The sequence below is a fragment of the Macaca thibetana genome, chromosome 3, assembly GCF_024542745.1.
Source record: "Macaca thibetana thibetana isolate TM-01 chromosome 3, ASM2454274v1, whole genome shotgun sequence".
Classification (NCBI taxonomy): Eukaryota; Metazoa; Chordata; class Mammalia; order Primates; family Cercopithecidae; genus Macaca; species Macaca thibetana.
This window is the reverse complement of record NC_065580.1, coordinates 59,424,635-59,439,973: the sequence shown is the minus strand read 5'-3', so window position 1 is coordinate 59,439,973 and position 15,339 is coordinate 59,424,635. Positions and strand designations below refer to the sequence as shown.

Here is a 15,339-nt window from a genome sequence, read left to right as displayed (position 1 = left end):
CCCAATTTTTACATTTAAACATAACAACAACAACAACAAAACATATTGTTTCACCTAATGGTGAAATGTTCCAATAATGTGTTATGTACTTTAATATATCAGCTTCCCAAAGACTTCCATTCCCACATATTTAGAAAATGCAGGCCACAGAACTGGCATTCTATAAATATTTGTTGAATGAATTTACACATGTTTCATAAGAACCAGATGTCATAACTGCAACTAAACCCAACCAGCAAATGATACTATGATGAAAGCAGAAGCTATAGAACACATGCTGTAATCACAAAATAGTTCTTATTTTGCAATTACTTATCACTAAACATGAAGGATAGTTTTCTAAGATCAAAACTCCCTTTTAAAAGTAATGGAAATCATGTTGTATGCACCACCTACAGATCAGAAGAGCTGAAGTGAAGGAAAGCAGCATGATTATTTCAAGTCCAATGACTGTAAACTTAATCAGAGTTGGCAACTGTCTCAGTCAGTGAAGCCTGCTATAACAGAAAACTATACTGGGTGGCTTAAACAACTAACATGTATTTCTCATAGGTCAAGAAGCTGGAGATCACATCAGGGGGCCAGACTGGTGTGTCTCTTGGAGGGCCCTCACTGAGTACGTCTCATACGGTCACTTCTTGGTACAAGCAAGAGAGCTCCTGTGTCTTTTTTTTTTAAAATAAAGACACTAATCTCATCATGAAGGACCAGCCCTCATGACCTAATCTAAGCTTAATTACTTCCCAAAAGCCCCATCTCCAAATACTATCATATTGGGGGTTAGGGTTTCGACCTGTGAATTTCAGGGGCATACAAACATTCAGTCTGCACCAGCAACTATATTTATTTATGACAAAGGAGTTTTGTCACAAACATTACCAGAGGAAAACAGTCAGAGAAACATTATTATTGGGGCTCTTTCAGCCTGACCTGAATAATCATATCATCAAAAGAACTCCACTTAAAAAACTCTTGCCAAATCATAAAAGATTCATTATAACTAATTATAGTTTTTGGTCATTCCTAAGGAAGTGGATGTTTCCATGTAAGATGATACCGAATGGTTTCTCTTAAAATGCACTACTAAAACAAGTTTCTAGACTAACATTAGAAGTTTAACTATAAAACAGCAATAATAAGAAGTGTGATATATGTGTATGCATGTACATGTGAATATCTGAAACATGAATGTTTACGCTGTGCAAGGCACTGTTTTAAATACTTTACTGATAAAGTGATAGTTTTCATGAATGTGGCAAAGGCCAGATAAGACGTGAGAAATGCTTATGAAATGGATAAACGGAAAAGAACCAGAGAAGATCACCTCCTCTAGGACGGTGAGATGGACTGGACCGTGGCTCAGCAATACAAGCACCCCGGGAGCCTGTGAGAAATGCAGAATCTCAGGCCCCACCCCAGACCTACTCAATGAGAATCTGCATTTTGAAAGTTTCAAAATTACTTCTATGCATAGTAAAGTTTAACTTTAAAAAGAACGAGCTCTAAAAAAATAAGGTCAGCACATGGATTGCAGCAAGGACATACAGTAGGAATAACTGTGGGAAAAAAAAACACAAAAACCTAACTTCAGAGCCAGACCCAATAGAGAATGTAATATGAGAAATTCTTGAAAATTATTAAAGTGCTTTTTTTCTCTTTTGCATTTACATGAATAATGGGAGAAGAGGCAGACACTGGTGACATCCAGACAAAAATGGAAGAGTACAAGTGGCTTACTTTCCTAGGCATCCTGTGGCAGAGCCTGCAAGCTTGAGAGCTATAGGGCATTCAGTTAGGAGCAACTGCAGAAGGCAGATGGGGAAAAGAGAGGCAGAGTGAGACCGGTATCTTAATCTCCTCTCTGGGCCAAAGTTGAATTGTATGTCAGAGACGATGAAGAAACTGCTAAAGGCAGGGTGATCTGTTTGGGTTAAGAAAGTCTCCTAGGCAGCAACACGTATCCAAGCAGTATGATGAATTCTGGCTAAGCAGAGGGAATGCCTGAGCTGACCTTTCCCCAACACCATGGGACCTCTGTGGAATGTATGCAACATATAATTTTCCTGATGCTCGAGATAACCAGGGAAGGCAAAGCATTCAAAACAGCTGAGAACCTGGCTACCTCATACTGACTCTACAGGAAAGGGCTGCCTGGGAAAAACCAAATAAGGCGGCCACAGCATCCACGAGACGGAAAGGAAAACTGCAGCCAATGCAGGGTGTACAGGATTCACACAGACAATGTACTGCTTAATACATGTTCACAAATAAAAAATTACAAGAGGACACAATTTACCACGAGGCAGAGTCAAGACACCAGAAATAACTGAAGCTCAAGAACTTCAAAAACAGTTTTTCAGACTATGAAATAGGTAGAGTATAATGAAAATGGCTTTGAAAAAGCCAGAAAATAAAGTAGAATAACGGATACTTTTTCATGCTAAAGATGAGAAATGCTTTTTAGACATAGAAATTTCACCACTAAAATGTAAAGCTCAATATATCAATAGGCAGATTAGTTACTACCAACTGGATAAAAATGAACCTAGAAAATGTGTAAGTAGCACAAAAAGATAAAAACCACAAAGAAGTTACAAATAAGTTCGAATGAGAAGCCCGACCTTCATACAAAAGGAACTCCAGAAGGAGAGAAGTACACAGGAACAGACACCACATTACCTCTTTAAAAAGTATACAGATTATGATATAGATTGATAAGGTTACATGACTGCCTATTTCTCAATACTTCTGTATCAATCAGAAAGTCAATAATTTAAAGCAGAAAGTAATTCAAAGAGTGATTAGAAAGTGAAAAAGGAAAAATATGAATGCTGCCTATTTTTCTGAAGATTCTGAAAAGTTTAAATTAAAAAACAATAGATTAAAAAGTACTTAAGGGGTGTATTACTTGGATTTTATCACTTTTAAAGCTAGGCATGACTTGAGACCAGGACACAGGAGTCTTTAAAGCAGTGTGAAGACGCTAGAGAATCAGGTGGATGGAAAAAGGTGCTGGAGGCAAGAGAGGATGAATGGATGGAGGCAAGTGCACAGTGTTGGTCTTGAATTAGAGGAGCACCATCTTATAGTCCCAGCAACTTTACTGACCAGCATTACTTTTTACAGTAACAAAATAACCCTTGCATACATTTCTTGATCTGATTGCTGATTAATGTGCTCAGTTTGTGAAAATGTAAGTGAGCTAGTACACACGGACCAATTTTAAGCTATACTGAAATAAATGTAATTCTTGGAATTAGATTAACTTCGGAACCATATAAGAAGGCAGTTTTCTTTTAACTCCTACTACATTATATTGATTTTAACTGTAGGTTTACTTACAAGTTCCATCCCTCTTTTGTTCTTCTTCCATCAAGAACAAAATTAGTAAGCCTTCGGCAGCAGCTGTCAAATAAGATTTATGTGCCCAAACAAGAAAAATACATAATATAGATTAGTTACTAGAAAAAATTCTGGACTGTACTTTAGTGAGGCAAGGGTAACAGGAGGAGTTTCATACAATTCAAGACGTAAGTCTTAAGGAACTCCTTTTACAATTTGTTAAAAGGCACAAATACTATCACAGATTCAATGATTCACTGTTTCTCTACCAAGGTTACCACCACTTTTCAAGAGATGCTTCTCCTCAAAGTAAATCCATTATAATCCTGGAGTTCTATCTGGAATCTCTTTGAGTCAACAGTACAGAAAGTTGTTATAAATTCCTCTGAGAAATAGCACCATCTTTTGAATGAACTCAATGTTTCATAATTTACACGAACAGCTTTATTTCCCCCCAAAAAAAGAAGTTTGCAAGAAATCACTTCACTAATTCTAAAAATGGATCATAAAATGAAGAGAAAATTACTTTTATAACATTTGTAAAGTCTTCTGATTACTTAAAGTGCATTCTCTATAGAATTCTTAACACAGCACAAATATTTACCTGGTCTAATCCCAGTAAGGAGGCTGTTAAGATAAATCCAAGTCCCTCAAGGAAGTTACGGTGGGATTAGAAACTAATGTTTAAACCTGAATTTATACTTCTCGAAGTCTTCACTATATATACATATACATGTACACACACACACACACACACACATATACACATCCTTGCTAAGAAAAGCCAATAAAAAGAATTTAATGTCTATAACCATAAATGGATGAAACTGCAAGGGAGGGCTGATTCCAGAGAGTTTCTAAAGTATTTATAATAACAGCCTATAATTATTAAGAACGTATGTACCAGGTAGTATTCTACGTACTTCAGATGCATTAGCTGACTTTGTCCCTAGCCCTATGAAGCAGATATATTTATTATCCAGCATTTATAGAAGAAAAAACCAAAGCTTAAAAAATTTGGTAACTTGCCCCAGACCTCATGGGAAACCTTTTACCACCAGAGTTCGAAGTCAACTCCCCTTTCCTATCTGGAAAGTCTTTCTACAGAGCTAAATAAACCTTGGAGGGGAAAAAAATTCCTTAGACACGGAAAATGTTTGAAAACTAAAGACATACATAGCAAAGTCTCTTCTAAATTATAAGTTTCCAGACAACACAAAGCTTATAACCAATCGGGGTTAAATAGTAGGTTCAGAAATACACGAAGGAAATTGACAGATTTATAACCAAAGTAGTATCTGAGAGGCAGGCTACCTCCACCTCCACCCCGAAAGATCAACAATGAAGTCCCAATACTGACACTCACCTCCCCTACCTAGTATCTATTTTATTCTTTTTCTTCCCCATTTGACATTATGAGGACTTATTTTTATGTATATATTGTACTTCCCCAAGTAGACTGTAAATTCTCTTAAGGATCTGGGAAGGCTAAAGCGTAATTGGACATGAAAAGCATAGAACACACTTTACAAATGTCACCAGTGACCATTCTCACCACATGAGAACAAGCAAGACATAAAGAAGAGACTGGTGGTGAGCTTCTGAGCAGCCTGCTGGCTCCTGAAAGCTGAGGTTTACTAGATTCACATCATCCAGCGTGAAATATAGAGTTGTGAGTATATATTAAATGCCTCATTGCAATAGTGTATGCATTTTAAGAAAAAATCTAAATAACACGTGAAGCAGCAAGGCAACAATACTGTTAAAAATAAAGTTCCCAAAATATACAAATATGAAAATCACATTTCACTCTACCACTTATTTACCAAGAATCATATTTTTTTGATCACGTAACAAGATGGTACCCAAAATTAATTTGCTTTTTAGAACTGTTAGGAATAATGTAGTAGGTTTTCATTACTCTAATACAGCAAGATATATATATATATATATATATATATATATATATATATATAAAACTCAAAATACCCAAAGCACAAAGAATATGTACCAATTTTTTCCTTTAAAAGAAAACTAGTCAAAATTAATATTCAACAATTTATCAATTCATTTAACCGACAATTATGAAACGGCTACTATGCACCATCCCATCAGGTGATAAGTCTGACAAGATTCATGTTCTGATGGGGCCAATGCCATAGAGAAAGGCAACAGACAATAAAAAATAAAAGTACAAGATGATTTCAATATTATTAGGAAGGGAGAGGAAGGAAGACTAATTTAGACTGGATGATCAGGAAAAACATCAATGAAGAAAAGGCAAAGAAGAGCTTTATTCTTTCACGTTACGACCTGAGTAACACCATGGGTTCCATATGACATGTAAGAAACTGGTGCTTTTAGTGTTACCATGATAGTCACATAAATTATGAGGGACGGGAGAATGTAAAATTACAATCATTTTGTACTCTCAAAAGTTATATATATCCATGAAGATAATGGGAAGTGTGGTGCTGCTATAACACCTAAAAATGCAGAAATGGGCAACCGGCAGAGGCTGAAAGAATTTTGAGGAGCGTAACAGAAAAAGTCTAGGTGGCCTTGACATACTGTTAGTAGAAATACGATGTTAATGTCTCTCCCAGTGTGGGCTCAGAAGGAAGTGAGGAGCCTGGTATATGAAACATTATCATCTTAGAAAACATGTGAATTATCATGAACACACTATTGCTAGATGCATGGACCTTAAATCTGCTGCTGATGAGGACTTGGATGGGAAGAAAGGTGAAACATGTTACTAGAAACTAGAGGAAGGGGGATCCTTGTTATATACTGGCAGAAAGCTTAGCTGAATTAAGTCCAGCAGTTATATTGAAAGCAGACCTTATAAGCTATGAACCTGGACACTAAGATGAAGAGATTTCCAAGCAAAGTATTGAAGATGTGGCCGGTTTCTTGTTTTCGTTTTTTCTTGCTGGTTACAGTAAAACGGGAGAGGAAAAAAGTGAAGTAAAAGAATATGAAATGAAATAATGTTGTCAGACCATCATAATTCCACAGGCAAGAAACAGGCTGATAAAAGTAATAAGCAGCATACAAGTGCTACCACCCTTGATTAGAAAAGAAGGATGACTCCCAAGAGTGGAGAAGTTCAGTACCCAGAGGGTGGAGCAAAGAGTCACATAGAACTATCCCCAGCCCTTGAAACCTAAAGGAGTTTTGAAAGCGCTCAAAACTTGTGACTCCTTTTTTCTTTCCATTTAATGATAACCTATGCCTGACTCACCATATTCTGGGAGCAGATAACTTGTTTGCTAGTTTCACAGGTCCACAAACAGATAGGAATTTTGTCCCAGTATGGATTAAATCCAGAATCTCACCCATTCCTGAGTTAGATCAAGAGCCTAGTTGAGATTCTGCAGTCAGATGTGGCTGTATTGGGTTGAGACTTTCAGAGATGTTGGGAGAGGGTGAATGCATTTTGCATGCAGGATGGACACCAACCTTTGGGAGCCAGAGGACTGACTGTGCTCAGCAAAATAATGGTCCCCAAAGATAAATATGTCCCAATCCACGAAACCTGTGAATATGTCACCTCACAGGGCAAAATGAATTTTGCAGATGTGATCTTGAGATAGGGCTATTAACTTGGATTATGTGGGTGGGCCCAATGTAATTACAAAGCTCCTTCCAAGTGAAAAGGGGAGGCAGGAGAGTGATGCCACATGAGAAAGACTCCACCAGCTATTGCTGGCTTTGAGATGGAGAAGGCACCATGAGCCAATGAAAGCAGGCAGCCTCTGAAGAGGTTGAAAAAGGCAAGTGAATGGATTCTCCTCTAGAATCTCCAGAAGAAAAGAAGCCCTATGGACAACCTGACTTTAGCCCAGTGGAAACCTTTCTTGGACTTCTAACCTCCACAACTGTATGACAATAAATTTTGCGTTAAGTCATTACATTTATGGTAATGAACATTCATTTTAAAATTACTTCTGCCCTATTTCCATTAAGATTTTTAATTGGCACTCACAAGTTAGGACAGAAAGCAGTCCAAGCACTAAAAGATGAGGTAGAGCTGACCTTAGTTCATGAGACTCAAATGGAGTTTGGGATCTGAACTTCACCGTGTCATACTCTGGGGAGTCATACATTGGTTAACGGCATGCCAGAACATGTGACCAAGAAATCTGCAAATACACTCAAATACACTCAAGTCTTCCCATGTGAATTTGCTGTACATAGAATTTTCCAAGGCAGCTAGAAATTTATTACAAAATAAAAATTAAGGTTGTGGTTGAATACACAATTTTTGTTTAAAAAATTACAGCAGTCTTTTTCAGGTTTAAATAACATCTATTAAATTCTGTAAGACAGGCATATTTCCTATCACAGAGACATTCAACAAGAGTCATACTTTTTATGCATCAAAAATTGGGGCCAAAAATAAAAATCAGAAAATGAGATCCACCTTTACAAAAAAAAAAAAAAATTTGCAGGGCAAAATCCCATAATTGCAATATAGCAGACCCTCCTCCAATGAATATCCATTATCATTTTCACAACTTTAATTTATCAAATATAATGACTGTGAAAAGCTCTTATAAATATGAAAAAAATATCTTAAACCAAACAATTTGATTTTAGATGCCATGTGTTCACTGTGGTCATCACATAATTTACTATTCCTTTTTTGTTTACATAATTTGGCTGGGCAGTTATTTGCTCTCATTGATAATGAAAACAGCAGAGCAAAAAGTTTATATTCCAGCAAGAAAATTTTATATAATTAAGAAGTCATTTTACACATGATAAAATAGAAGGGTTGTTAGGAATTCAAAGAAAACCTACAAAAGTTCTGCCTTTAAAGTGCTCACAGCAGTAGGAAAATAGGCTGGGCAGAAGGCTAACCACCACCAGAAATCAAGTGCAAATATGCTTTAATATATGCCAACAGTTTCTGTTTGGAGGAGAAGGGTGCCCTAAGGAAAAAGTATAAGGGTAGAGGGAAGCCAAGTCTAAAAGATTTTATTCTGCAGGAAACGGAAAAGTCAACAAAGGTTTTTGAGCAAGGAAGCAGCATGATACCTACAGTAGAAAGAACAGGCTAGAGGGAAAGACAAGAAGCAGGAAAGCCTACTGGAATTAGGCTGCCAGAGGCAGTGAAGGAATTGAACTATGAATATGAAAATGAAAAACGGAAGGTACAGAAAAAATCACCAATTCCAAAATACACTCTTAAACCACCTGTGGCTTCTTATTAAAGTAACTGCTAATATAAGGTACACCACGAGAGAGAAGCACACAACCCATACTGAAATACCGGGTCCATTTATTCAAGGAAATGGGCTTTCTGATATCTAAGATCCTAAACCAATTCTAAGAAAGTCAAAGCAATGAAAAATCAAAAGCCCTGCAATGCCAAAATTTCTCAACTAGGGGAAGTCACAGGGCAAGTTCAAAAGGAGTGAAGATTAAAGATGCAGCATCCCAAAGAGCTGGCCGGTGGTCGCAATAGAAAAATATCCACCAAACAGAAGAAATCCAATCCCTCAGCTCATTTTCTCCTAAACCTGGAATATTCAAACCAAGCTAAAGAAGGAGACAAGGGTGTCGAATTTTGTATATGAGGGTGAGTGGAGCGGAAGGAAGGATAGTGAGGTGGAATAAAGGAGAATACTGCTCAAAGCTTTGGAAGAGAAAATTAGCCGGGCGCGGTGGCTCACGCCTGTAATCCCAGCACTTTGGGAGGCCGAGGCGGGCGGATCACAAGGTCAGGAGATCGAGACCACGGTGAAACCCCGTTTCTACTAAAAATACAAAAAATTAGCCGGGCGCGGTGGCGGGCGCCTGTAGTCCCAGCTACTCAGGAGGCTGAGGCAGGAGAATGGCGTGAACCCGGGAGGCGGAGCTTGCAGTGAGCCGAGATTGCGCCACTGCACTCCAGCCTGGGCGACAGAGCGAGACTCTGTCTCAAAAAAAAAAAAAAAAAAAAAGAAAATTAATTGATGATCATTTATTTGTATATCATCTCTTATGTTCTCAAAACACATAAAACATTTAGTAAGTACCAGTAGTACACTACAGTTACCTACCGAAATAAAGCATAAGCTTAAGCTTACTGCCCTTAGAAGGATGATAAATTAAAACATTCTCAAAGATATAATAAAAAATAATTTCCTCAACAAGTAGGCATTATTAAAAAAAATTCATTATTACTTACTTCTTTAAAATAAGTTTCTGTATTAAGTACTGTCATCCTAATAAGCATAAAAACTAAACCAAAAAGACAAACAACCCACACTCTGGCCTAATTTCCTTAGTGCCAATGATTAGATTAGGTCCTCTTTTTTTAAGGCCTAGTTCACTGCTCAGTATATTGAAATACCTCTGATTTAAATCATATAGACACTCAGTGCCAAAATCTTTACTAACAGTGTGCAAGTCTCATATCTAAATTACTCAGCCCCACTGTCTAAAATGACAATACATTCCTTAAGAAAAAAATACAATATATTTACAGACTGTCTTTAACTTTAGAGTTTTTATGCCTTAAATTTAAAAAACATCATTTGATGAGAAAAACAGAATAAGTGAAAAGGAACAAGATCTGATGTAAATGGCTGTGATACTGGTTATACGTTACCTAGAAACGTTTTTACATTTCTAGTTGATTCTGTTGCCGTGTTTTACATGGAATTATTTCAATGAGCTGCTTATACATATGCTTTAAGGATTCAAAAAAGAACCAAAGGTCACAATTCACTACTAAAGTCAAATTAGGAAAACAATGTCTTCAAACATTCCAAGAATTGAATTTCTGGAATAAGTAAGCCAGCATTCTGTTTACAGGACTAGGGTGCTGGAACTCTGGGCAAAAGGGTAGAGTAGACCGGGGATAAGACAGAGCAGAGTGCTGGGCCAGCAGGACAGCCAGGATTTCCCAAGAGGTAGGGAAAAGCAAAAGACCAAAGCTAGAAAAGACAGCCGAAAGAATTCAGTCACCTAGAGATTGCTAAAAATCATTCTGAAGTATTTCTAATGGTGCTAGTACTGGTTTAACGAAATAAGAATTCTGGTCAGGCGAGGTGGCTCACGCCTGTAATCCCAGGACTTTGGGAGGCCGAGGCGGGCGGATCACCTGAGGTCAGGAGTTCGAGACAAGCCTGGCCAACATGGGGAAACCCGGTCTCTACTAAAAACACAAAATTAGCCAGGCATGGTGGCACGCACCCGTAGTTCCAGCTACTCCGGAGGCTGAGGCAGGAGAATGGCTCGAACCAGGAGGCGAAGGTTGCTGTGAGCCGAGATCGGGCCACTGCACTCCAGCCTGGGCAACAGAGCAAGACTCCGTCTCAAAAAAACAAACAAAAACAAAACAGAAATAAGAATTCCATAATTTCTTCTGAAAATAAGGCCTCTGCTACATCTCTCTCCAAACTCACTATGATGACTGTAAAGATTCACCTTCTGATTCTATATTATACATTCAATTATATTTAAGTGTTAATCTAGAACAGTGGTCCTTAACTAAGGCTGTATATTGCCCCCAGAGGACTTCTAGCAATATGTGGAAACGCTTTTGGAGCTCATAGGTTGGGGGACTGCTACTACCATCTAATGAGTGGAGGCCAAAGATGCTGCTGAACATCCTACAATGCACAAAAACAACCTGCACAACAAAGAATTTCCCGGCCCCAAATGCCAACCGTGCTAAGGTTAAGACACACTGATCTCCTCTGAACACAAGCAAAAGCCTCCTCCTGGGACCTTTATTCTAGTCCATCCCTAACAGTCACCTAATTAAAGGACAAAACACCACGACCAGATGATTCATTTCTCAATTGCTTTAAACATGGTGGATGGCTGGCTCAAACTAAGAGTCACACAGAAATACACTGAAACAACATATCACACCAGGAGAGCAAAAACTGCAAGAAAAAAACTTTTTAATCCTTTTATTTCATATCTATCTCACATTCAATTCACAAGAGAAGCAGATACACTAACCTCCTCAAAACACAGTATTTCTTAATAATGTAAAAACTTAGGCAACAGCATTAACTGAGAAAGACTTATGTTGGGGGCGAGAGGGTGAAAAAAGCCACGCAGGTCTTTAAAATGCAAAGTTATTTCACAGTTTACTTGCAAAATGACTCAGATCATTATTACTTTTAGTCATGCCAACTTTGCTGCTCCCAAGCCTACTAGTAATGGAGAAAAAAAAACCACCATTTTTTTCTGCAGTCATTAAACCAATGAAACAGAAGCTTACTGAAAACAGGTTTGTGCAACATTTCTTTTTTATTATAACTGGTATAAAAATAAAAGCAGTCCTTGGAAATGCAAATGAAGATTCTGAGAAATTTTTCATCTAAATACCTAGAGTGTGAGAAAAAAACATGCAAACAAAAGAAAACCCTAACTCACAAATCTTAACCTGTGACTATTTTCCTACTGCTTCCCTCAATGAAAACCCTGGTTTACTCTTTATTTTCTTCCCTGTCAAACATTTGGAAAAGACCTCCACGTAGCGTTTCACGAACAGAACAGTGCGAAGAACAAATAAAAGCCTTGCGTGTACCTGGCAAATCTCATTCATCAGAAACGGTGGCAGCGGAGGGAGAACCGTGTTGTCTGGCGTGACCCTCTCGCTCCTTTCACAGCAGTTTTCACCACTCGAGTCTTGCCTACTACTAAAGCAAAGCTTCCCAACCCCACTTGGGTGGCTTCCATGCCCCTACAGCAAGAAAAATCAAGCATCCAGCGCAGCCTTTCCCCAGCGCAGGCGGAATGTAATCGATGCTCCTTGACCACTTAAGGAGTCGCCATAGGAAGTTAACAGGAAAGACATTTCAGCCCCATCTCAGAGACCCCACAAAAGGTGCACTGATTTCACCAAACGTGGCACTCTGGGCATGAGAAAACCACAGTCGAAACACAACCCACACCTCACACGAAGAAGGGTTTTCCGGGAGGGGGCTGGGGACGGCGTGGGGGGGTGGTTATTTTCTAGCCACGAATGCCCCTTCGTCTTTGTAAGGCTGAGCTAAACTTCAAAGCAAAGGGTTTCCACAGGACCCGCCGCCTCGGACTCGCGCCTGGGCTCTTTGCTAGGTCGCCGAAGGCATCCGAGAGAAGTGACGCGCCCGCCCCACCACGGGGAGTCCTCGCCCGCCGGGGCGGAGGGAGGCCGGGCACCCGGAGAGGAGGACCCGCCTCGGCTGCGCACCGCCTGACCTAGCTCCCGCTCGGAAGCCTCCTCGGGCGCTTCCTCCCCTTCCCTCCGGGTTTCCAAACGCCGAGGGCCGCGCAGCGGTCACCGCGGAGCGCCGCGCCCGGTCCCCCGCCGACCCGGGGTCGCCGACCCGGGGTCCCCGACCCGGCCGCCCTTACCAAGCAGCAGCAGCTTGACCTCGCGCGCCGCCTTCTCGCCGTCCTCGCGGAGGTTGCGGTCGATCATCTTACTCCGCTCCACCGCCGCCTTGTCCTCGGCGCTCAGCGTGCAGCCCATGTTGCCGAGAGCGAGAGCCTGCCGCCGCTCCCTCCGCGCCCGAGTGCGGGCTCCAAGCACAGGGGAATCCTTTCTCTCTCTGAGCGGGCGTTCGAACGCCTCCCGACGGGGGCCACGCCACCCCCACCACTTCCTAAGCGGAGTCGAGAGAGACGCCGTCCGCAGAGGGGCAGACAGCAACGCGCGGCTGTTCCTCACGGCCAGGCTCTGCTTCCCGGTGCGGCTCAGCGCCCCCAAGTCTCCGGTTTGGGGTTTTGAAGCTCTGGGTACAGTGGCTGCTGCCCTCCCGCCGGTGGCCGCGCCGCAGCCTCGCCAAGCCCAGCCGAGCTCGGCCTCCGCGCGCCGCCGCGGCCCCGCCCCTCCCGCCACCCCGCGACCACTCCCAGAGCGCGCGCCCGCGCACGTGCCCTTGGACAGCGCCCACTCGGAGGGGCGCGCGCGCCCCCCGGCTCCCTACCGCGGCGCCGCGACACCCCCGAGGGCCCGGCGCCCCCTGGCAGCGTCCCCGGAGCACAACACTGACCCGCGGGCCTGTGGCCTTCTGCCCTGGGCGGGAGTGGGGTAATTTCTTTCCGTTTACTCACACCGACGGAGCTGTGCGTACCTGCCCCTTCGGGTAGGGGTGGGAGAGCTGCCAAAGTTGCCGAAAAAAGCCAGTTCTGGGCGTTTGAGCATGCCCAGCGCCGGCAGCCACACAAGGCTTTTCAAAATGCAAATCCCTGTCGGCTGGCTTTCAGGGCCGTGGGAAACAGGGAGCTGGGGAAGGAATGGAGCCTGGTGAAACCAGAGATGGGCACAGTGGAGAACAGGAAAGTCGGGGGAGGACACTAGGAAAGGGCAACAAGGTCAACTTTCTTCCTACCTTTTGCTTCTCTTTCCTTCTTCCTATCCCTCCCTCCTTCCTTCCATTCTCAGGTTTTTCACAAGAACTCATTTTGAAGGATTTCCTTGTAACCTAAAAAAATGGGAGACAAATAATCAAAAAGTACTTTTAAATGATAAGAGCAATAAAACACACCCACAACAAGCCAATCTCCACATCATAGCAGATCTCCTCTAGAGCAGCACATGAGCTTCCATGCCAAATTTTGAGCCAATATTTATTACCGTGTTTGTAACTCCTGTACCACTGGGCATGTCGTTTTTACAGGCCTTAGCTTCTTTCCCCATAAAATGAGGAGTGCATTTATGGGGCTATGGCCCCATCCTTCCAGCTGTAACTGATCCGCCCGAGATAAGTTCCTGTGGCCTGCAGGAGGCATTACTACTCAGCACCCAATGAATGAGCAGAGGCTTAAGAGCTCATCTCTCCCTGTCAATTGTACTACACCTTTCCCCTACAGATATCACAGGAAGCGTTAACTGATTAGAAAATGGGACTGGTAGCAAGGAAAAACATCTTCCTTGATGTATTAAAAATTGAGAAATGCTCCCTGGTTTTCATCTGGAAATCTTATTATCTAAAAATCATTTGAGAAAACTGGGCTTGAGTTTTCCAAGGTGAGGCTGAACTGATGATACAAGCAGAATAGCTTTCGAGTAGGTCACTGAGACCACGCTTGTGAGCTAGCAGAGACTCTGAGTTACCTCCTTATGGGACATGTCCTTTCCTGTTCTCCTATGGGAGTCACACCACCTGCTGGGCTGATGAGATGCAATTTCAAGATCTGCCTCAACTATAATCTTTTGTAATATAACAACAAAAAGGAGCAATCTTTAAATGTACTTACTCACCTTCTACACTGTAATTCTTGGCACTCTAAATGCTAATGTGTATCAGAACTCTGGAATTAAACTTAAGGAAATTAAATTTCAACATACTGTGTGTTAGCCATTCTTGATTATCTTTTATGGTGAGTCTTTCCTATTAAGTTTGGACCAGAGTGTGGAGCCAACAGTTTCAGCAAAAAAAGAAGCAGTGGTGGCTGAATATTGGTAAAAATTACTACAAAACTTATGTTTTGGAGAAATGAAGGTGTAACAGAAGTTTGTCAAATAGGTGACGTTACTTCTGTCCTTTGAAGTTAGTCAAATAGGTGAGTTAAAATGTAACACATAAATGAATAAGAACAGCAAATTAGATTTATATGTAGCAAAATTCCTAAGAGGATGCAGAGTAATGAACTGATCAGTATGGGGGGAAATTCTAAAATAAGAAAGTTTTGAAAAAAATGTTTGAAGGAGGTGATAACAGAATATTGGTGGGGAGTTTAAAGAAGTATGTATTAGTTCAGGCTGCCCTAAAAATACCATAACCTGAGTGGCTGAAACAATAGGAATATATTTCTCACTGTTCTGGAGGCTGGTAAATCTAAGATTAAGGTGCCAGTTGATTCAGTTCCTCAGTGAGGATTCTGCTGCGGCCTTGCAGATGGCCTCTTTCTTGCTGTGTCCTCACATGGCAGAGCAAGAGCGAGAGAGAGCTTGAAAGCATTCTGGTCTCTCCTCTTATAAAGCCCCATCTTAAAGGCCCCACTCTAAAGACCTCATCCAAATCTAATTACCTCCCAAACGTTCCAACTCCA

At 41.2% G+C, this 15,339-nt stretch overlaps 1 protein-coding gene across 2 annotated transcripts in view; it reads right to left on the bottom strand.

Moving 5' to 3' along the window:
• Positions 1–13,226, bottom strand: part of GNAI1 (G protein subunit alpha i1) — an 81,890-nt gene extending 68,664 nt beyond the window's left edge. The window contains exon 1 of one of the 2 annotated variants that reach the window (XM_050782789.1): positions 12,697–13,226. In XM_050782789.1, the coding sequence (XP_050638746.1) occupies positions 12,697–12,814 (118 nt within the window). In that variant the 5' untranslated portion in view covers positions 12,815–13,226. Of the gene's footprint in view, positions 1–11,884; positions 12,365–12,696 lie in introns of those variants that run through there. The other variant, XM_050782790.1, reaches the window with a different exon arrangement.
• Between the last annotated feature and the right edge of the window lie 2,113 nt (positions 13,227–15,339).